This window comes from Miniopterus schreibersii (assembly GCF_964146895.1).
Source record: "Miniopterus schreibersii genome assembly, chromosome: 8".
NCBI lineage: Eukaryota > Metazoa > Chordata > Mammalia > Chiroptera > Miniopteridae > Miniopterus > Miniopterus schreibersii.
In genome coordinates this window covers 9,799,788-9,821,261 of record NC_138109.1, presented here as the reverse complement: position 1 = coordinate 9,821,261, position 21,474 = coordinate 9,799,788, and the positions used below count along the sequence as shown (strand labels likewise).

Here is a 21,474-nt window from a genome sequence, read left to right as displayed (position 1 = left end):
CATTGCCACTCTGTACCTGGTGTCTGGCAGGAAGGCTGCCCCCACGCTTGTACCATGTGATAATGGCCTGGGGCTGCCCAGCAACCACGCAGTTCAGATCCAAGGTCTGCCCTTCGACCACCGTGGGGGACGAAGACTCGATCCTGATCGGTGGGGAGACACTGGGCACTGGGGACAGAAAGGGTTGGATATAGCCAGAGTCAGCCAACAGGGATGGCGCCAGGAACCTCCCCCTGCACCTGCTTCCTGAGCCCCCTGCCTTGTGTGCTCTCACCATGGGAGGAGCTGCTGCCCTGGATGGTGACAATCAACGAGGTCTCCTGGGAACTGGCGCCATTACTGACATGACACACGTACTCGCCTGAGTCCGCTGGTGTCACCTGGGGGATCCGTAGCCGGGAGCCCACGATCTGAGGGGGAGCAAGTGTCAGTGGGTGAGGGCAGCATCTCCACATCTTGGGCACTGCTGCTGCCAGCCCTGGACTCCAGGGGCGTCCTTGCCTTGCCTGGGGCTGGCCCTCACTCTGGTCTCCTTCAGAACTTCCTCAGTGGCCTTCCTCAGGCTCTGGGCTGGGGTGTGTACTGTTCTGCTGAGGCCCATTCTGGTGACTCCACAGTGCCCTGCTGTGGCTCCTGTTACACTGCTATCAGATGACATGTCTGCCTCACTCTCTAGCCTGTGAATTCCTTGAGGGCAGGCACCTGTCTCATTCCATTTGGAATCCTTAGTGCCAGGTGCAGGACTTGGCCTGGAGCAAGTTCTCAGGGAAATGGACTGAGGGAGTGACTCACAGAATGTTCTGTTAAAATGCAGGATTCAACTGAGGTCAGAGGGACTTATCTCTATATCCTCAACACTGACACTGGCCCAGGGCCCATACAATGGATGAAAGAACATTCGATGTTTGTTGAATGACTAAATGATCACAGAGGAGTTAATGAAAGCCCCTCCTGATTCCCATCAGGGCCCTCCCTGCCTGCTGGCTGAGTACCTGGTGCCGGCTGGGTAGGCTGCCTCCACGCTTATACCAGGTGATGGTGTGGGGGGCTTGGCTGGCCACCAGGCAGTTGAGGTCCAGGGTATGTCCATTGGCCAGGGAGGCTGAAGAGGACTCGATGCGGACTGGGTACACCACACTCTGGGCTAGGAGGGTGAGACGAAGGCAGGGTGTGGGAGCCACTGAGGGTGGAGAGGCCCTAGCAGCCGCACACCACTTTCTATGACCCCCAAGATACTCACAGTGGGAGGGGCCAAGGCGCTGTTGGATGGTGACAAGGACTGAGGCTTCCTGGATGCCTGAGCCACTGCCCACACGGCACACGTACTCCCCAGAGTCGGCTGGAGTCACCTGGGGCAGCCGCAGCCTAGAGCCATGCACCTGAGAGGGCAGGAGGCAGGCAGGTTCAGAGCTGGGCATGGGCTCAAAGCCAGGCTCCTGTTCCCTTCTCTGGCCCCTCCCAGCCTCGCTCCCCCGCTGGAGCTTGAGGGAAACACTTCCAGGGAGAACAGCCATTCGTGACCCTTCAGTTCCCTGTCCCAGTGTGGAGACTGGGTCCAACAGGAAGACGTGGGGGACCAGCATTTGTTAATGTGCTACAGCGCACGTGAAGTAGGCAGTGTGAGCCCATGTGGCAGATGAGGACACTGAGGATTGGAAGGTCAAATGACTGGCCTGAAGTTACAGAGCAGGCCAGGGGCAGAGAGCAGCATCTGAACTCGAATATGCCTGAATTCAAAGCCTGCGGTTCTTATTCTGTAGTCACAAAGGCCCTTCAGGCCTTTATTAGCTCCCCACCTCCTACCTGGTGCCGGGCAGGAAGGCTGCCCCCACGCTTGTGCCATGTGATCTGGGCGTGGGCCTGCCCAGTGACCAGGCAGTTCAGATCCAGGGTCTGCCCTTCTGCCACGTGTGAGGAGGAGGACTCAATCCGGATTGGGAGGGTAACCCCGAGCGCTGCAACGGGAGGAGGAGGTGTGGGTGAGGGAAGGTAGGGGCTTTTGGTCTTCTGAGATCCTGCCATTGCTGAGTGGAAGCCTCCCCTGGCTGGGGCCCTAACCCTCCCCTTCCCCCAGCACCACTTACCAGGCACGGAGCCTACAGGCTCAATGGTGACGAGGACAGAGGCCTCCAGGGGCACTGAGCCCCCTATCACGCGGCACACATACTCGCCCGAGTCAACTGGGGACACCTGGTATAGCCTCAGCAGTGAGCCGTGGGTCTGGCAGGAATGGAGGTGAGGTCAGAGGGGGCCCTATGAGACCCCTGCACCTATAACATGCCTCTTCCTCTCTGACCCCTGAGGCCTGGCCATTAGCTAGGTCCTGCTTAGGGGTGGCAAAGAGGGGGGTATCGTCCCAGCAGTGGTGGGTGGCCAGGAGGAGCCATGGTGAACCGGACAAGCACTAATACCACATTCCATCAATTCTGAGACACTTTCTGATGTCTCTGAAGTCCCGATGCATCTTACAGTGAATAATCTTACAATGAAATGGCAGCGTTTTTTTCTTAGAGGCACATAAAATAATGGTGTATCTTGAAATCAATGGCATCCTAAATTCTATAAAATACCGTAATAGCTAACGGTATAATAACCACACAGCTTATAGCACTTTCTATGAGCCAGAGCTCTGAGTGCTTTGCATATTAATTCACTTCTTCCTCAAGACAATTGTGTAAGGTAGGTGCTGTTATTACCACTTAACAGGTGCTGAAACTATGGCGCAGAAAGGTTAAGTACCATGCCCAAGGTCACAAGCTAGTAAGTGGTCAAGCAGCATTCATGCCGAGGACTGCCGTCCAACAGTCTGGGTTCTAACCATTCACTATACGCCCGTTCAATCGGGACCAAGGCTGCCCCTGCCTCAGAGGAGCCCCGGCACTCCCCATCTCTGACCCCACCACCCAGGGGCCTCCCTCCTGTCTCCTTCTTGGCCCATCCATCCTCTAGTCCTGTACCTGGTGCTGGGCAGGGAGGCTGCCCCCGCGCTTATGCCACGTGACCTGGGCATGGGCCTGCCCAGGCACCACACAGTTCAAATCCAGGGTCTGCCCTTCAGCCACATGGGAGGAGGAGGGCTCGATGCGGATGGGCTGCGTGCCAACAGGAGCTGGGGGAGATGGACAGCGGGTCACTCCAGCTCTTTGCAGCCGCCCCTGTCTATCCCCTTTCTCTGTCCCAGCCCAGCCTGGTGGCCCTACTCACGGTAGGCAAAGTTGGCTCCCTGGGTGCCAGTTACTGTGACTGTGATGGAGGCCTCCACACCATTGTTGGCCCGGCAAACATACTCGCCCGCGTCAGCTGGTGACGCCTGGAAGATGTAGAGGCGGGAGCCGCGGACCTGGGCAGCATGGGCAGGGGTGTGAGAGGGTTTCCCAGAGCCCAACAGATGCCCCCTCCCCTTTCCCTGCTCCTCTGAGCCAGGAACTGCCAGCCCCTCAGCTCAGAGGCCAGGATCCCTGCAATCCTATCCATGGCTCAGCCTGGCTGACGCCCTCCCACCTTTTTGCTACTGTGTACCTGGTGCCGGGCGGGGAGGCTGCCACCACGCTTGTACCACGTGACTTGGGCATGGGCCTGCCCTGCCACCACACAGCTCAGGTCCAGGGTTTGCCCCTCAGCCACTGTGGGGGATGAAGACTCGATCCTGACAGGAGGGACAGGTCCTGGGGCTGTGGGGACAGGGGTGAGGGTGGTAGATGCTACCAGCAGAGAGGGCAAGAGCTGCCTATCCTGGAGCCAGCTCAGCCTTGTCTTCTGAGGCCAGGCCCATGTCCGGGGGCTGGTGGCCTGGGCTTGATGTCCTCAGCTGAGCAACCCCAAGGGAAGGGCCGGGGCAGGGGCAAAGCCTTGCAGGATGGAGCGAGGAAGTGGGAGAGACGAATGTGGTTGAGGCTGGGAGAGAGCGTGAGGCAGCAGCAGAAACAGGAGAAGTGACGCGGCCAAAGACCGATGGGCAGATGGTGAATAACTCAGAGAGGCAAAGTCCGCCTGGGCTCCAATGTGAGCCTCCTGCCCCAAGTCACAACAGGAGTCCCTAGGACCTCAGCACCTTGGAAGGCTCTCACCCTCCTCCAGTAAGCCCTGTCATTGGCAGTCACTCACCAGGTATGGAGCCAGTGCTGGAGTCGGAGGCCTTGATGGTGACCAGGACAGAGGTCTCTAAGGGCCTAGAGCCAAGGACTACTCGGCACACGTACTCGCCGGAGTCAGCCGGTGACACCTGGTTCAGCCGCAGCAGCGATCCGTGGGTCTAAATGCAAACAGGGAAGGTTGGGAAGGAGCCAGAGCTGCCCAATCCAATCCCTCCAGCAGGGTGGCCATGGGGGGCTGCTGTACCTGGTGCTGAGCGGGGAGGCTGCCCCCACGCCTGTGCCATGTGACCTGGGCATGGGCCTGCCCGGGCACCACACAGTTCAGATCCAGGGTCTGCCCTTCAGCCACATGGGAGGAGGAGGACTCGATGCGGATGGGCTGGGTATTTTCCTGACCTGGGGCTCTACCAGGAGCTGGGGCACAAAGAGGGTGGTCAGATGGGAGGCCTTTCTGGGGCCGGGACCATGCTCTTCTGGCTCAGCATGGCCAGCCAGACCCCTCTTTCTCTCCCCAACCTCCAACTCAGAGTTCAAGGTCTATTTGCCCACACCTTAATCTGTGATGAGTTGCTCTGGTCTACAGGGAACCAGGGTCCTTTGTGCCCAGGCTAGGCCAAAAGATGCAGGCAATGCCACAGCTCCCTTCTATAGTGTTTGCTGTTTTCCTGCCATATGGTGGTGGTACTGTTCTCATTTCACCCAGGAGGAAACTAAGGCCCCAGAGGTTAAATAACCAGTTCAGGGCTGCCAAGGGGTAGAATCAGGATTTGAACCCAGAGTAGCCTGACTCCCTACTCAGTGTTCAACCCTGATTCTGATGCGTCCTGATGAATTCTGAAAACAGTATCCTTATCATGGGGCCCCAGGTAAACTGGATCAACCTTATCCCCACCTCAGTCCCCTCACTGCCCCAAGCAGGGAGCAGAGGATCAAAGCCTGCCTAGAAGCCCCTCTTGCCCTGAAGAGACCACAAGCACCTTCCCTGGGAACAGCGAGGAGATCCCAGGGCTTGGCCTCTGCCCAGGCCCACCTGGCTCCTCACCTGGGGTGTAGCTGGGGCCTGAATGGGTGCTGTGCAGGACAGAGATGGTGATGGAGGCCTCCTTGGAGCCTGACCCATTCTCTACTCGGCACACATACTCTCCGGAATCAGCTGAGGAAACCTGGGAGAGCCGAAGTAGGGTTCCGTGCACCTGGATCGGGTGGGGAAAGGGGTATGTGAGGATGGGAAGGGGCTGTGGTCACCACTCTCTAAGCTCCCACTGGCTCCACTGAGCCGCCCCCTGCCGGGAGCTGGAGAGGAAGGAAAATAAGGGCTGATCCTTGCTCGGAGGGTGCCAGGGCTGCGTGGGCCTCCCTGGGCACAGGCCCACCCCCAGGACCCTGCCACGGGCTCAGGGACCCTCATACCTGCGTGTGGGGAGACAGGCTGCCCCCTCGCTTGTACCACATGACCTGGGCTTGGGCCAGCCCTGCCACCACACAGTTGAGGTCTAGTGTCTGCCCTTCAGTCACAGAGGGTGATGAGGACTCAATCCGGACTGGCGGGGGGCTGGCACCTGAAGCTGGGGGCAGCGGGGAGTGAGTAGGCCGCAGGGGAGCCCTGGCTTGCCCTCCCCACTCCTTCAGTCCCCAGAGGCCCTGCACCTGGAACGACGACCACTTGGATCCGGGCCTGCGCGGTGCCCGCAGGGCTGGTGGCCACGCAGAGGTAGAAGCCGGCGTCAGCGGTCGTGATGGCTGGGATGAGCAGCGTGGCGATGTCTGTGCGCTCAGACCGGGCCTGCCACGCAGGAGAAGGGTCAGCCGCCCGAGGGGCTGAGGCAGCTGGCAAGGGCTAGCCAGTGAGGGTAGGCAGAGGGGGCAAAAGGTCGAGCCAAGGCCAGAGCCAATATTAGGGCCCAGTTGGGCACAAGGAGGATGGAGCCAGGCCACCCTCTTGGAAGCGAAGGGAACCAGAAGAGGTGGAGATGGGGTAGGATGTACAGATGGAAGGGGCAGATGGCAAGTGCTAGGACTCTGTTAAGCCTGTGGGCCTGGCCTGGATGGATCCCCTCACCTGTGGGGGAAGGCTGCCCCCTTCCTTCCTCCAGGTGATGGTGGCACTGGGCACACCTGCAGCCCTGCAGTACAGCCTGACAGTGCGGCCTTCGTGCACTTGGGTCCTCTCTGGACTCACTTGGACCCTGGGCCCATTGCCCCCTATAGACAGAGCTCTGTGAGAACACCTCTCTGGGCTGCCCATGTGTTCCCAGCCCCACCCTCAGCCCTGCCCTCTCACCATGCACATGGAGCATGGCCCTGGCCACATGTTGCCCGGTGCTACTGTGGGCACGGCACAGGTACTGTGCTTGGTCCGAGGGCTCGACAGCTGGCAGGAGCAGGATACCACCATGGACTTGTGCCTTCTGAGGAAGCTGGCCACCAGGGCCCCCTAACATGGAGAAGTGGGGTCAGCACCTGCCGGGATGGGCATTGCTGCCCCCCTCCCCCGGCCTAGAGTGCTGCCCCTGGCTTCCCATATCCAGGAGAGCCAGGCGCTGAATGTGATTTCTGCAACGGCCTCACCTGTCCACTCAAGGGTGGGCGTGGGGTGCCCTGTGGCGCTGCAGCGGAACTCGGCCAGCTGCCCAGGCTGCACTGTGAGCTGCGGTGGGTGGATAGAGACCACGGGGGCAGATGGGGTGCCTGAGGCTGACAGGGGAGGAGAAAGAACATGTGGTTGGGGGAGTGTCTTCTGACCCATGGCAACAGCCTCTAGGCTGCCCTCTTTGCTTCCACTCCAGCCCCTCATGGCCATTTGTCCGCTGAGCAGTCAGAGGGAGCCTTTGAAATGTCAATGGGATCTTGTTATTTCCTAATTTAAGGCCTATTTATGGCTCCCTATCACTTTTAGAATAAAATCCAAACTCCCTGCTGTGATCCCCCAAGTACTACATGCACTCAGCTCTGCCCACATCTTCAAATTTATCAGCACCGCCCTGCCCCCCCGCCCCCCCAGCTCCACAGCTCTAGCCACACTGGCCTTGCCATTTCTCAAACACATCAACATGCTCCTGCTTCAGGACCTTTGCACGGGCTGCTTCCTCTGCCAAGAACACTCTCTGCCAACTCTTTGGGTGGCTGAACACCTCTTCCTTCAGGTCTCAGCTCAGATGTCACCTCCTCAGAGAGGCCCTCCCTGACCACCCCATGTAGAGTAGCTCACCATTCTCCCACCTCATTTCTCACTTTCCCATCACCATTTATTACTATCCCAGCACGCATCACCGTGCTGTAATTATGCTGGATGTTCATTTGTTCCCTTGTTTATCTCCGTCCTACTAGAACATGTATGTAGTGCAAGAGGGCAGAGCCCCTGTTTGACCTTCTTTGTCCTGTTTCTTCAGAGTCTAGGCCAGGACCTGGCATATCATGGATGCTCAGGAACTGTCAGCTGAACACAAGTCCTGGTGGGCACTGGGGAAGGCTGGGGTGGGTGAGTCAGGCATGGACATGAACAGTATACCTTGCACATGCAGTGTGGCTGTGCCCTGGTCCATGGCGAACATGTTGGAGCCGGTGCATACATAGGTGCCCGCGTCACTTGGCTGGACATTGCGAATGGTCAGGATGCCGTTGAAATCCATGGCTCGGGCTGGCAGTTTCCCATTGTGCAGGCGGGTCCACACCAAGGTGTAAGCCGGAGACTGCAGGTGGGGCAAGGGGATGGGATGGGGGTTAGGGGTGGTGCTTGGAGACCCCAGGAGACAGAGTCTCCCCGGTGACCGCTCCATGCCTTGCCCACCTTGCTCTTGGCTGTGCAGATGAAGGTGACATCGGCTCCGGGGCGCACACTTTGGCTCCGCTGCTCCTCCACTGTCACTGTGATGGGCTTACCTGGAGCCTCTGCGGGGATGGGAGGCCCCCAGTGAGTGATGTGCTGGCCAGGCCCCTATCCTGTGGCCAGTTCTCTCTCTCCTTCATCTTGTCTGGGTGTCACTTGCTTCCCTGTCTAGCTTAGATTCCATTCACTCCCTGGCACCTCCCTCTCTCACCCATTGGAACTCCACTGTCTGTCTGTTTTCTGCTGGCACTGAGCAGCCAGTGGGCTGTGATGGAGAACATCACACCATGATACCACTTGGCTCCAGTTCATGACCACAGACCACAAGTGAGCTCTGAACACTTCGTACTTCACTGCAACTGGGCCTCTGTCTGGTTCAAGTTTCAACCTTCCCCAAAACCATTTCACACCTCCTCCCATCCTCTCCACCCTCCAGAACCTCCTTCCACTTTCATAGCTAATGGCTTCAATTCACACTTGTTGAGAAGACTGAAACTCCTAGACAGGAATTTCCCATCTTCCCTCCTTCCTGGTCCCTGAAGAAAGAGACTCTTCCCACACCCCCCACTTCTGAGTGCCGGAGCCCCTCCAAGGACTTCCTCCCTCTGCTGTGACCACGCTTGCTACATCAGTCTCTCCCTCTCCACTGGATCATTCCTCTCCACAGACAAATGTATTCTAGAATTTCCCATCTCTGAAAAGGCCCCCTTGACCCCATACTCCCCCCAGCTACTACCCCATTTCTTGGTCTCCCTTCAGTGCCAAGACTCTTGAAAGAGTTGTCTACACTGGCTGCCTTCCCATCCATTTCCTGCCTCACTCTAACCCGGTTTCTACGCCTTCTCTCCACTGAAAACAACCCTTGTTAAAGCATGATCTCCAAGGGCTATTCCTTGGCCATATCTCACTTCCTCAGGGCATATGGTGAGGCTGAGCGCCCCCTCCTGGAAGGCTTCGCCCCTCTGGGCTTCCAACACGCACCTCCCTGGTCTCCTCCTTGCTCATTGGCCCACCTGCTCAGTCTCTTCCTGTAAAAGAGACTCTTCAACTTGACACGTTAAAGTTGGAATTCCTTGTGGCTCTGTCCTGGCCCTGTTCTCAAGCCACACTCTCCCTGGGTAATTTCACCCTGCCCCATGGCTTTAAACATCACCCTTATGCCAACAGCTTGCAAATTCATCTCTCTGGCCAGAGCCTCCTTCTTGAGTTGCAAACTTACATATCCAATGCCTACCTGATGTACCTACTTAGATGTTTCCCCAGACATCTCAAACTTGGGATTCTCCCTGACCTGTTTGTAGCAGGTGCTGCTGCTTGCCCCGGCTCAATCCCCTCACCCTGTCCATTCAGTGCCACCCCGTCTGACGCCTGCCAGCTGCTGCACTTCTTTGCACCAGGACTTTCTCAGGTCACCAGAGACCACTGTGCCTGCCCAAGAGGTGGGGCAGAATGCAGGGGAATTGATGCTCCTAGAACAGGCCCCAACTGATGGCTGATAAGAGCTCCCTTGATCCTGGGGCAGGGTGACTCCAAGGTACACATTTTACTCTGGAGTTTCCCAGAGTTCCTTTGGCTGCATTAAACAACTGCTCATGGTGGTAACTTACTCAATAACACCTTTACTGGCTGCCTTCTCTTCCCTGTCTTACTTCTCTGAATAAACTACTTACACATAAATCCTTGTCTCAGATTTAGGGGAGCCCAAATGAAGACACCCTCCTATTAAGCCTCTCTGATCTCAGTAAATGGGACCCCACTTGCCCAGCTGCTTGAAACCAGATGGCTGGGCAACACCCTAGACATTTCTCTCTCCCTCAGTGATCACAATCAAGTCTTGCCACCTCTGCTCTAAAACCAGTCTTGACTCCATCACCTCTCTCCATCTCCATGGCCAGAGGCCTTGTCCAGGCAACCACCATCCCCTCTGGTAGATGGGTGCACCAGCTGCCCGGGTCTGCAGCCTCAGCCCAGCCCAGGACAGGCCGTCTTGGGGACGAGGGAAGTAGGAACTCACCAGTGACCAGCAGTTCTGCCCGGCTGGTATTGGCGTGATGGAGATTACGACAGGTGCAAATGTAGACTCCAGAATCCGAGGGCTGGACACTGGGGAAGTGGAGCTCAGAACCTGGTGGGGGGCAGATGGGAGCTCGTCAGTCCAGATGCACTCCTCCTCCTACCACCCTCCTGCCCTGTGTAAGGACAGGACCCCAGCAGGACAGGGGCAGGCCTGTGTCTCCCTTCCCACTGGGGTTGGGGCCACGGGTACCTTGATGTCGCTGCTGGGTGCTACTAGGCAAAGGCCGTCCGTCCTCACGAGACCAGTAGAAGTAGTGGGGTGGGCTCCCACTGACCTGGCACCGCAGGGAGTGGGGGCCACCTTGGGGCACAATGCTCCGAGTTGGTTGTACCTGGACTACCAGCGGGGATTGGTCTGCTGGTGGGGAAAGAGGGGGACGGGAAAGCTCATTCAGGTAGGAGGCCCCCCGCATGTGGCACTATCTCAGTACCTCTACCTTTCCAAAGACTGGCCTACCCCATTCCCAGCCCTGTCCCCCAGACCTAGTACCTCTCAAACTCCCTAGGCTCCATGACTTGCCCATCACCCCAACCTGGGGCCATGGTCCTACTTACCCTGTGGTAGGCATCGGCCCCCCCGCACATTGGGGTTCCCCACATAACCTGGGGCGCACCTGTAGGGGAGGAACAAGGAGTAGCTCTGTCAGCTCCCCGGGCACTCAGGGCCTCATGGTAGACCTGGGAGCCAGAAGCTCAGCCGGCTGCCCAGTGTGGGGTGGGAAAGCTCAGGGCTCTCAGAGCATTTCAGACACCAAAGAGGCACCAACACAGGGCCTTGGTGAGCTGAGAAAACAGGGTGCAAGGGAATATCAACAGGTTGGGTATGGGGGTGGTAAAGGCTTTATTCCCCAGGCAAACACTCATTCAACTAACATCTATGAAGCAGCCATTATGCTCGGTTATGCAAATACAACAGTGGACACGGAGTCCCTGCTCTTACAGAACTTAACTGCTGGGAAACCAGCATGAAAACCATGTAAAATGAGAGTGAGGGACAGGTACCGGGGGCTGTGAGTGCACAGATCCAGCCCTGAGAATGAAGAGGCTTCCCACAGAACGGGGCTGCGGAGCTGTCATTCCCTGGGAGCAGGCTGCACTCTTTAGAGAATTCATCACTGTTTGTAATGATGTATTCGTATGATCACTGTTTCGCTGTCTTATCTCCCATTCCAGGTGGGAGACTGCACAGGGCTGGACGGAATCTGTTCTGTTCACCACTGTATCTCCGCCAGCTCCGCACACTACGTGGCACCCCATAGATGCTTGATAGAAATGTGCAGAATGAGTGAATAAAGCTGAGCCTTGGAGGCCGCATGGGAGTTAGCCAGGAAGGGGAAGTCTGAGGGTGAAGAATGTTCCAGGTAAAGGAAATGGCCCATGCAAAGACCTGAACATCAAGTAGTCAAGACTCTAAGCCCAACTAGAGCAGAATTAGGTGTTGGAAATGGAACGAGACTGAAGAGTGACAAGGCTACCTAAGGAGCTTGGGCTTGTGCCAAGGGCAACAGGGAATCAAGGAGAGGGACCTGGTCCTGGTGGAGAACTTTCTGAGCAACACAATCTAGGGCTCTCATCTAGGAGTTTACCACACACCCTCTCCCTTCACTCTTCCCATTTGCAAACTTACTGTTCACAGTACTGGCCAGTGTAGCCAGGCTCACAGGCCGTGCAGCGGTACCCACCAGCTACCAGGCTCTCGCAGGTGCGGGAGAACCTGGGACAGAGGAGGCCAAGGTCAGGCCATGGGATGCCCACACCCCACCCTGCTCCCTTCATTCTGCCCTGAAAGCCAGTGCAGCGCCCTCCACTCCCCAATGGGAGTTCTTCCTTGGGCCTTGAGCAAGGGCACCCACATGTTCTCCGGGTTGGTCAGCGGGCAGGCGCAGGGCTGGCAGTCCTCAGGTGTTCCGGCTGTGGCATCTCCATAGTAGCCAGCTGCACACAGCTCGCAGAACTCTCCGGCGGCATTGTGCTGGCATTGCTGTGAGGTATAAGGATGTCAGCCACTCACCCTTTGGCAGAATTTACCAAAAGCCTTATAATTTTGGAATCCTTCGATCTGAAAATTCCACATTTGTGAAGTATCTTAAAGAATGTTCAGCTCAGTGGTGTTTATAAAAGTAAAATGCTGGAAATAAACCTAAACATCCATAAATAGGGAACTAGATAGGTTAAAATCAATATACACCCAACTATCTATCAAGAATGATGATGCTGATTATGTTTCTTACATTTTTTCTCCCTAAACACCTGTAATATCGTAGGAAAGTAAATGTATATACCTGGGTATGCAGGGGGGAAAGTTTAAAGATAGATGCTTTATTATAAAAACATGTGGGTTTCATATTTGTCTCTGAAGAGATTCATGTTTGTTTTATTAATGTAGCATGTTGCTTGCGCTGTCAACCACCTAACCCTGACCACATACCCGGAGGGCTCTACACAACTCGCTTTGAAAAGTTCGGGTATAAAAAGTATTTAATGATATGGAAAGATGTTCATGAACTTGTAAGTGAAAAAAGTTGATAACTAAACACAATGATCCTATGTTTATACGGAAAACAAAAGGTATATTAATATATGTAAATATTTACCTAGAAAAAGAGCAAAAGAGCTGCTCACTAATGTTGACAGTGGTTACCTCCAGGTGGTAGGATAACAGGCAATTTTTACTTTGTTTTGGGTTAACTCTGTAGTCTGACTCTTCTACAGAGAACATGTGTCACTTGCGTGATACAAAATTACAGGAACCGAAGCTTTCTTTATAAAGATGGATGTTATTCCATAGGTCTGGCTATCCTACTGTGCCTGGAGCCCCTTGGTGACCAGACCTGCTGGTCTAGGTTCTTTGCCCCACAGGCCATGCCCTTGACCAAGCCCTACCTTATCAAGCCCACCCCCTCCCTATCCCACAGCCAGCCCTGGTACCCCACCCAGTTCCAGCCAAGCTGACGCCTGCCCTGGCCCTGCTTGCATCTTACCGAGCAGGCCCCGGTCTCTGGGTGGCACAGGTCCGAGTGGCCATTGCATTCACATAGCTCACAGTGGCCAAGGTAGAGCCCACTCCCAGTGCGTGTGTAGCCCGGGGCACAGTCCTGGACAAGGAGAGAGGAAGGTTGGTCTCCATTTCCAGTGCGGTCCCATCCATAGCCAGTAGACCCAGAACCTCACACCCTCCATCCTTTCCCACCATCTGGACTCTCATTGGCTCTTGGAGGGAAAATCCCAGGCCCAGCCCTGTATCACCACGTCCTCTCTCAGCAGCCCCCCTCCATGTCTTCATCTTCACTCCAACACTCCAAAGCTGGGATATTGTCTGACCCCATCCTGGCATCGCCAGCCACTTAAATTTACTGAAATACTAGTTCATCCTGAATGGAGAACCCATCTGCATCCCCAGGACTCTCTTCCTGAAAATTCTTCTGGCAGGGTCTTTATTAAAAAACTTAACCCCTCGATGGAAAAAGAGGGTTCAGGAGACCTAGATTTGGAACAAGCCCTTGAAAAGCTTTACAACTATTCACTGAATAAAGTGAAAGAGGCGGCACTCATACAGCCAAGAGTGTTTTTACTCTCTGAGTGAGTAATCACAGGCTCTGAAGACAACGAATTTCTGCTCGCCACTCCTTCTTTGAAATCTCTCCAGGCACTTCCTCTCTCCCCAACCACTTCAAAGGCATGTTTATAAATCTGTTTTGCTTCACTGCAGAAAATGTGCACCAAGCATTCTACTTTCCCCAGGGGTTCTCCTTCAAAATGCGTTAAATTTTATAATTTCAAGGGACCTGAAGTTCATATATTTGGATTTGAAAGTTCTTGTGGCCACAGCAAAGATGTAAAACTGCAGAGATGTGGACTTCCCACTGTGGGGTTCCCGAGTGGGTGGGGGGGCATTCCCACAGTGGACCTCCCAGGCCCCTGCCTGGTATTGCAGCCCTGCCCCCTCCCCTCAGTGATTCCTTTCCCAGCTCCACATTCACTCATCAAATGCTAACTGGTTGCCTGGGTGGTCAGCAGTAGGCTCAGGCCCGCTCTCCTGGAGTTTGGTATCCAGCCATCCCTGCAGGTGCTTTTGGATTCTCTCCAACTGGCAGCCCTCTGTTCCACCCCCACTGTCCTTCCCTCCCAGGACTCCATCTCTCCCCCTGCCCCATCCATCACATTCACCAACAGCAGAGGATCTTTCTTGGGGCCCAGCTCCCACTGATAGTCTTGTTCCAAGCCTAAGGAAGTTCCCCCACCCCCATCCCCGTTTTCCAGGGGTGACCCTTCTGCATTGCAGGCTATTTCCCCACACATCCCTCCTCAGTGGCTGTGTATTATGCCTTCCTGCCTAGAATCCTACTCCCTCTATGCTGTCCCTCTCCTCTCTGAGACACTTCCATGCTCTGCTTTGGGCTAGAGCACTGTGTGTCAGGGCATGGTCTCCCTGTCTCTGGTAGACACAGTGAGAGCATGAGCTGGGGCTTAACCTCCAGAGATGGTAAGCCATTCTCCCTTCAGTGCCTATATTTTTAAAAAACCTGTTAAAAGGGAATTGCACATTTCCAGGGCTGTTGGGAAGAATAAATGAAAGATTACAGAGTACATTAGAGTTATGACTCGTCACAGGTTGTGGAAATGCCAGGTGACCAGCTTGCTATCCAGCTGTGCCAGAGCAGAGGTATCTGGGCTGGTCACACTCACCTGGCAGGACAAGCCGACATAGCCTGGGGGGCAGCGGCATTCCTCCACCTCCAGGGCCGGGGGTCCCTGTGAGGGCCCTGGCCGGGCGACCTCCAGGCTGACTGCGCTGATGGTGGCCGCCAGTGGCATAGAGGAGAATGTGGCCCGGACCAGGAGCTCGTCCAGGTCAGCCAGCGCCATCAGGAGGTGCTCCCGCGTGGCTGGCTGCCCGTCAGGCCGGCGCCAGAATTCCTGGGTGGGGGGATGACAGCGCATGGGTGAGGGGTATTGGACTCTGTGTGATGCTTCTGCAGCCCCCCCACACCCCATCCTCCAACTCCTGCCTTCCAGGTACTGGCGAACAACTCTGAGGTGAGGGTGGGGGAGCGAGAAGCAGGGTAGCTGGTGCCAAAGCCAGGCTCCAAAGCAAGGGTGGGCTGGATACAGGGTGGCCGAGTGCCCCTTACCTCTCGGAAGACAATCTCATAGCTCTTCCTCTCGGAGCCTTGCAGTGCTGGCTGGGAAGCCACCAGCATGATGTTGTTGCCCTGGGGAGACACCAGAGGGATTTGGAGGGGAAATGAGAGGCTCTTGGGAACAGCAGAGTCCTCCACCAGGTTCCAGCCTCCCTGTAACACCAGCCTCTCATCTCCAATCTCCCAGCTTATGTGCCCAAAGGAATCCAGTACACGCCCACTGCCCCCTTTGCCCAGCAGCTGGGCCCCTGCCTGCGTAGTGTGCAATCAGGTGAAGAGGTGGGGGCACAGGCCTAACTCCCCCAGCTGGTGCCAGGCCAGCTGGGCGATGGGCTGAAAGGGCAGAAGAAACAATGCGGGTGACCCCTTGCTCCCCCATCTGCCTGCCCAGCATGAAATCCACGTGCTCACCATGATCTGGACGTCAGGGTCAGAGAGCGAGCTGCCCTGTGCCCCCGCTGTGTAGGACAGGGTGTACCGCAGCTTCCCGCCATAGGCCGCCACCTGCAAAGAGGCAAGCCCTGCAGTCACAGGCTGACTCTGCCCTCCCCTGGGGCGGGATATAACCATACAGGTGCGGGGGCCAAACCTCTCAAGGTGCTTCTGCACCTGCACCTGTGCTGTCCTCCCCCCACCCCCAACCAGAGGCTGGTGGGTGTGCATGGCCTGTGCTTGCCTAGGAGACAAGCTCACTTCCTTCAGGGCCTCAGAGCTGGTGGCAATCACTCTGAGCAGCCTCTTTTCTGTTTTGGGGGTTTCCCATTTCCAAGTGCCTGACAATCACAGCAAACACGCTCCAAGTCTCTTTCCATTAGAAGGAATTACCCACAAAGTAGACAGGGGGAATTACAGTGACCACCAAGGGGAGGTTGCAGAAGGTCCCAAGTTCTTAGCCAGGGGGATAGGGCTGAGGGTGGCCCCTCAGAGGTCTTGTCTCCTAGGCAGGTGGGTTTTGTTTGCTCAGAATCCATTTCCCCGATTTTTACAAAGTGCAGCCTTGGTTTCCTTTAAAAGAAACCATGTCCTACATGCAGGCCATGTAGTTTCAGTGGAGACAAGAGCCAGGCCTGGCCAATCTGAACATTCTACCACGCCCCCTCTCCGCTCCATTGGGGGTGCACACGTGAACCTGGCACATCTGCTCCTTCTACCGGAACAGAAAAACTCCCTTTACCAGCCACGCTGGAAGCCGGAGAAGGACGACAACTGAGATAAGTTCTAATGAACCCCTGGATCCAGCCATGCCTGACACCAGATATCGTTGGACTTACAATAGATTCTTTTCTTTGTTGCAGAGAAGCCAGCTGGACTTAGGTTTTCTATGGTGCACAATGAAACGGCCCTTACACCTGCCACCGAAGGCTTTCACTTGGGCAGCCAGGGCCTCAGCTCTGACCCACAGGACTTTTCTTTCTTTCCTCTGCCACCAGGGCAGATGTTCAAACCAATACCACAGTGCATCAGGCCTAGCCCATCTATTCACTTGTTTGTTCATTCAGTTTTGAGCATTTATTAAATGCCTATTGACTACATGCCAGGTCCTGGGCTACATGGGCCCCGAGGATATTCTCCACAAGCTCAGGGTAGGGTAAGAAGTTCAGGGCCATAACCAAATAACCATGAAACCCCTGGTTTCCTGTTTGCTTTGGATGCCAGCAAGTTCATTGCCAAGTTCAGGACCAAGCTGCAGGCATGTGCAGCAGGGTGGCTAAGGGAGCAGACTGTAGTCTGAGACCAGAGTTCAAGTCCAGCTGTACTGGCTGGACAGCCTTGGGCAAGTCACTGAACCTCTCTGAGTCTTACTTTCCTCTTATGGAAATGGTGGTAAAAATAATACCTACCTGGGAGGATAGCATGAGGATTAAGTAACACAGGCCACGTAAAATACAACACTCAGTATAGTGCCTGCGAGCACACAACCCAATGCCGCCAAGTCCCCATCTCGTCCAGCTCCGCCCTAGGCTTCAGCAGAGCTCCCCATCCTCATTTTCCCCGGCCAGACTTTCCTGTCTGCTTCTCTATGTTTTACTGTGTTGCAAATGACATGTATTTTTTAGAAGACTAAATCATTTTTGGAACAAGATAGAGGTGATGCCGATACTAACACTGATGTTAATAATAATAACGCTGCTGCTAACAGGCATGATAATCAGACCAGCCATGAACTCTGAGAGGTCAGGGTCTTCTGCTCATACACAACAGAGTGCATAGTTAAGTACCTAATTAATGCTGCTTCTTTTTTTTTAAAAAAAAAAATTTTTTTAAAAATTAGTTAAGTACCTAATTAATGCTGCTTCTTTTTTTTTTAAAAAAAAAAAGGAGAGGGAGGGAGAGAGAGAGAGAGAGAGAGAAACATCAATGATGAGAGAGTCATTGATTGGCTGCCTTCTGCATGCCCCTGACTGGGGATCGAACCCGTAACCTGGGCATGTGCCCTTACCAGGAATTGAACCCCGATCGCCTGGATCCTAGGCCGACGCTCAACTGCTGAGCCACGCCCGGCTGGGCTAATTAATGCTTCTTGAATGAACAAATGTAGTGCCAAGAGCTACAGGGTAGCACTCGCAATCCGGATACAGAGTAAAGGGAGCCTAAAGAAGGGGTGTCTACTTCCTTACGCTCCCTTGAAGGTAAGAAAACCCCTCTGCCAGGGGCTGGTGGCCGCTGAAGAGCAAGGGCTGATCTTGGTTTAATCTCAGCCGTACTTTGACCTGAATGTAGGACTCCAGACAAATCCCTTCCCCTCTCTGGGCCTCGGTCTACCCATCTGATCATGAAGGGCTTTGACAAAGGGCCCTCTGATATTTCAGAGTTGATGACACCCCTGTAACCCTCCCAACTCCTTGTTACCTTGTTCCCCAGGAAGGCTCGGGGCAGCTGCCAATAATAGAGGCTTTCAGGAAGCAGAGAGAAGCCTTCGAAGGAGAGAGAGAACTAGGACAGAAGGACAGGAAAGGTGAGAAGGGAGGGAGCAGGTGCGGGGCCACAAGGGCTGAGGACAGAGCCTGCACCCCACAGCCCAGGTCCTGGCCCTGCTCTTGGACAACTTGCTCCCCCTGTCTGGACCCGACACCCCAAGTGCTCTCGCTGGGTGTGGTTTGGGTCTGTGTCACCTCACACCTGGTGCATGCCTCTTGTGGACCCCAAGGTGACTGACATGGCACATCAGAAATCATTTTTAAGTTTAATGGCCGTCTTAATGTGTACTTAAAAATGTACAGTTAGCATAACTGAGTTAGTAGTGATTGATTTAAAGGAAAATCTGAACTAAATAACAGTCCAGGCAGTGTGCAGAAATTGTCAAGTTGGTTCAGAACCAATCGATGTCTAGAAAACATGTGGGGGCCCCTCGGTGGGTGCCTGGCACATACCTGAGAGCCTATGGAAGAAGACAGAGAAGCTGAGGAGGAGGCGGAGAAGGGTGGAACTGCTCGCAGAGCAGCTGCAGGCTGGGGATGGGGCAGGAGCCCCGGGGGAGGGGGGTGGGGGTGAGCAGCAAAGCTGGAAAGGAGCTGCCAGATCTCGGCATCCATCCTCCTCTGGGCCTCGTCCACCTGGGGACCAGGAGAGGAAGGACAGAGGAAGGAGCAGAGAGGAACAGGAAGGGTGCCACGAGGCTCTGTCCTCCCCTGGCTGCACCAGGCCCAGCCAGCCACCTGACGCTAGGGCCTTGTGCCCGCCACCCTTTGCTCCTCATGAGCCGAATGGGGCTATCCCAGGATGGGCCAAGGTGACTATGGGCCCTGACAGTGGAGAGAAGCCCATATAGGGGGTGCACCCGGCAAGAGAAGGGCAGACCCAGAGGCATCCGTGTGAAGGAAGTGCTCCTTGGGCCTCACTCGCTGTGAGAGTACCCATGATGCAAGACCAAGCCACTCATGGCTCTGGAAAGTTTCCCAAGGACAACACTAGAATGGATTGGGCATCGGGCTGGGGCCTGGTCTGGCATGACAAAAAAATGGCTCAGAAAGGCCAGGGCCTCGGCTCAAGGCTCCTGCTTAGACTACATTCTCTGGCCTCTTCCCTGGGGCCCCTGACACAGACTGTTCAAGCCAGGCCCTGAGTTACCTGTGAGAGCCGCTGTGCAGGGCCCCTGCCCTCTGGGGGTCCTGGGATCCTCCCAGTAGACACAGCTACCCGCAACTGCTCCTCTGAGAGGGATGTGCGGTTCTGATGGGTGGAGGGCATAGGCCAGCTCAGACATCCCAGGGCCCCAGAGCTGGAGCCCTGGAGAGTGTCCTCTCCCCGTGGATATGATGGCCAGAAAGGCTCACACTGATTGAGGAGAAAGGCGCATGCTCCTCTCTCCAGGCTGGCACACAGGGATTAAGTTAGCTCCAGGCTGCTAGAGGGGCACACACACAGAGGGTTGATGGAGGCTGTTTGGGAGGCAGTGCTGGGACAACCTGGGGGCCAGATATAGTCATGCGGCTTTTAGCACTGAGTTAGTTTCCCTGCCACCTCAGCCACCACTCTGGCCACAGACAGTTGGCACCAGAACTGACCACACAGCAGATGAGGCACACACCCTTCCTGACTCTAACTCCCAGCATCACAGGGGCTGGGGCACAGCAGTGAGCTGACTGTGGAGCCATCGGGCACTACCTGGCTTCATGCAGACCCACACTGCCTTGGGCACTGGGCATCTCCCCATGCGGGGCTGAGGGCATCCAAGGACACACTATGCCCATGCCACATCAACTTCACACCACTGAGATCACAGGCCTACCTGGTGAGCCCGGCGCATTCGCGCAAAATATGCCTCCCTCTGTGGGGCATAAGGAAATGACAGGAGAGGGAGTCAAAGAGAGAGGTCTGGGAACTGCAGGACAGGGCAGCAGGGAGGCAGACAGGGAGGCTGGGAGAGGAGGAACCCAAGAAGGGAGAAGGGACTAGAAGGCAGCCACCCCTGGGAGGAGGCTGGGATACTTGGGTCTGTCCAAGGAACAGGGACAGGGCAGTCTCAGGACTCCCCCTCCTAAGTGTCCCTGATCTCTTTGGGACCCTAGATAAGGGGACACATCTGCTTGAACACCAGCCTTAGCCAGCAGAGGACTCCTGGACCAAGACCTCCTTTCCCTGGGTGCCACCAGATGACCTTAACTACCCAAGGAACACTTTTGGGCAGGCTGCCCTGGAGCCTGCCCCTAAGACCCTGTGCTGCATAGTATCACCGTCACCATCACCAGCACCTCCCCACTAGACCATGACTCTGGAGTAGCAAAGGCATGTTCATGTCTGACTAGTGTAGTTAAGGGTGGTTTCAGACCGGGACTTGAATCCCAGCATGGTCACCTTCTGGCTGTGGGAGCTCAGGCAAGTTACCTAACCTCTCTCACCTTAGTTTCCTCACTGGTGAAATAGGGCAGTAGGAGCTCATACAGCTGTGACTTGTGATATGTAAATAAGTGCTTGGAACAGTGCTGAGCACGGAGTAAGAGCTTAATAAATATGACCTATCATAAAAATTATTACTGTACCCAACACCAAGCACAGAGCCGGCAGCACAGGTGAATTCTGAGTGAGCAAATGAACGAAACTGAAACTGTCTCCTCTGTCCTTGTTTTGAAGGCCTCGTTCAGGACCTCACTGCATGGAAGCTAAGAATCATGAACAGGAGAGTACTTACTATGTGCCAGGCACGATCTCCAATCCTCCCAGCCACCCTGGAGCTGAGGTTTATTAAAAGGCAGCCAGTTGGTAAGTGGTAAGGTTTAGACTGAGGCCTATCTGACCCCAAGGGCTGTGCACTTAACTACGATGTGGCTGACACCTGCCTGCCGGCTCAGACTGCTCTGAGGTCAAATCGAGTCTGAGTCCCCACTGGCTCCAGGGCTCAGCAGGGGCCTGGTCCAAAGCTGACAACCGGGGAGGGCCTGCCAGCCCCTGAAGCGTGTCATACCTTGTCTCCCTGGTATATCTCCGGCAGCTGCCAGTAGAAGGACTCGTGGCCAAGTTGGGCGAAGTTGCCAAAAGAGAGCTGGGTACCCTCAGGCACGGGTTCCACAGTGAAGCCTCCCATCAGGCGGCTGTTCCGCTGTGGATTCACCAGGGCAAAGCCTTGGAAGTCCCCAGGGGCAAAGCGGGTAGAGATCTAGAAGCAGGAGGGTGTATGTCAGCTTGGGCACTGGGGCTGGCCCCTTGGTGGGGGAAGGGCAGGGGAAGGCAGGAGGGAAAGTAATGGGGATGGCCGAGATCAGGGCTGGGACAGAAACAATAAAGGAAAAGGAGGGATTGGGCCCAGTGCTGACATAAGCAACAATGGGGCCATGGGGAGTATTAGGGCAGGGGCGAGGGTTGCTGGGATCTGTGCTTAAACAGGCAATAATGGGGGCAT

At 55.4% G+C, this 21,474-nt stretch overlaps 1 protein-coding gene across 4 annotated transcripts in view; it reads right to left on the bottom strand.

Moving 5' to 3' along the window:
• HSPG2 (heparan sulfate proteoglycan 2) overlaps positions 1–21,474 on the bottom strand; it is a 96,879-nt gene that overhangs the window by 19,973 nt on the left and 55,432 nt on the right. For 2 of the 4 annotated variants that reach the window (XM_081145383.1, XM_081145385.1), the window contains 29 exons: positions 21,040–21,231; positions 15,549–15,641; positions 15,129–15,209; positions 14,683–14,913; positions 12,978–13,091; positions 11,850–11,977; positions 11,624–11,710; positions 10,552–10,610; positions 10,187–10,354; positions 9,935–10,045; positions 7,882–7,982; positions 7,603–7,783; positions 6,663–6,788; positions 6,376–6,528; positions 6,154–6,296; positions 5,742–5,877; positions 5,505–5,659; positions 5,137–5,287; positions 4,339–4,508; positions 4,105–4,252; positions 3,520–3,671; positions 3,205–3,340; positions 2,958–3,109; positions 2,085–2,220; positions 1,804–1,955; positions 1,241–1,379; positions 993–1,144; positions 275–410; positions 17–168 (listed from right to left, as the gene is read on the bottom strand). In XM_081145383.1, the coding sequence (XP_081001509.1) occupies positions 17–168; positions 275–410; positions 993–1,144; positions 1,241–1,379; positions 1,804–1,955; positions 2,085–2,220; positions 2,958–3,109; positions 3,205–3,340; positions 3,520–3,671; positions 4,105–4,252; positions 4,339–4,508; positions 5,137–5,287; positions 5,505–5,659; positions 5,742–5,877; positions 6,154–6,296; positions 6,376–6,528; positions 6,663–6,788; positions 7,603–7,783; positions 7,882–7,982; positions 9,935–10,045; positions 10,187–10,354; positions 10,552–10,610; positions 11,624–11,710; positions 11,850–11,977; positions 12,978–13,091; positions 14,683–14,913; positions 15,129–15,209; positions 15,549–15,641; positions 21,040–21,231 (4,035 nt within the window). The remainder of the gene's footprint in view (positions 1–16; positions 169–274; positions 411–992; positions 1,145–1,240; positions 1,380–1,803; positions 1,956–2,084; positions 2,221–2,957; positions 3,110–3,204; positions 3,341–3,519; positions 3,672–4,104; positions 4,253–4,338; positions 4,509–5,136; positions 5,288–5,504; positions 5,660–5,741; positions 5,878–6,153; positions 6,297–6,375; positions 6,529–6,662; positions 6,789–7,602; positions 7,784–7,881; positions 7,983–9,934; positions 10,046–10,186; positions 10,355–10,551; positions 10,611–11,623; positions 11,711–11,849; positions 11,978–12,977; positions 13,092–14,682; positions 14,914–15,128; positions 15,210–15,548; positions 15,642–21,039; positions 21,232–21,474) is intronic. The other 2 variants (XM_081145384.1, XM_081145386.1) reach the window with 1 other exon arrangement.